The sequence below is a fragment of the Saprolegnia parasitica genome (genome assembly GCF_000151545.1).
Source record: "Saprolegnia parasitica CBS 223.65 unplaced genomic scaffold supercont2.145, whole genome shotgun sequence".
Taxonomy (NCBI): Eukaryota; Oomycota; class Saprolegniomycetes; order Saprolegniales; family Saprolegniaceae; genus Saprolegnia; species Saprolegnia parasitica.
This window is the reverse complement of record NW_012156539.1, coordinates 1-653: the sequence shown is the minus strand read 5'-3', so window position 1 is coordinate 653 and position 653 is coordinate 1. Positions and strand designations below refer to the sequence as shown.

Sequence of the window (653 nt, the reverse complement as noted above, 5' to 3'; positions counted from 1 at the left end):
TAAAAATAGTTGGGCCCGGCAAGTTGTCCCAGCTCTGCAGCCGAGGGTTCCGGGTGTGCACTCGGCGTGTCCCAGTGCGGTTTGAGGTCGCCCTTCATTCACGGATCTTGCGCTGAAAGCGGGCACCCCTCCCCGTCATGCGGTAGCCCTCGACGTTGACTAGCGGCACGATGATGAGGTCGTGCGTTCGGTCGGCGTCGGCTTCTTGGCGGCAATGTTGTCGAGATCGTCGAGATCGTGTGCACCGCCGACGACGTCGCGACCCACTCACGGGCGTGGAGAAGCGCGTGGAGGTACAGCGACGACGGGCGCGCGCCGGTCGAGATCTTGTAGGCCCAGATCGGCAACCCTACCCCTTGGTATGAGACTACAGGTTGACAAGGAAGAGAGCACCTTTGTGGGTGGTCGAGATTTGAAACTTGGTGATGACACCGGCGTTCTGCTTGACGAGCACGTCGAGGTACTCGTCGACCTGCGCGTCGGTGCGGAAGCAGTTGTGGTACGCGCTCGTGCCGTACGCACCCGGCGTGAGCGACGGGAGGTAGTCGCTGTTGACCGTGTGGCACTTGCGGTTCACGTCGGCGTCGATCGTCTTGTTGTCGCCAGTGAGCGCGTTGAGCGAGACGGACGACGCAGCGACAGTTGCGGCCGCG

The 653-nt window shown here is 62.6% G+C and overlaps 1 protein-coding gene across 1 annotated transcript; it reads right to left on the bottom strand.

Annotated features, from left to right (window-relative positions):
- Positions 1-159: 159 nt before the first annotated feature.
- Positions 160-592, bottom strand: SPRG_14667 (hypothetical protein; the record flags this gene model as incomplete). Its single annotated transcript, XM_012354074.1, has 3 exons — positions 160-204; positions 246-349; positions 394-592. Coding segments are annotated over 3 exons (348 nt in total), but the record flags the coding sequence as incomplete, so codon positions are not given.
- Positions 593-653: the final 61 nt, after the last annotated feature.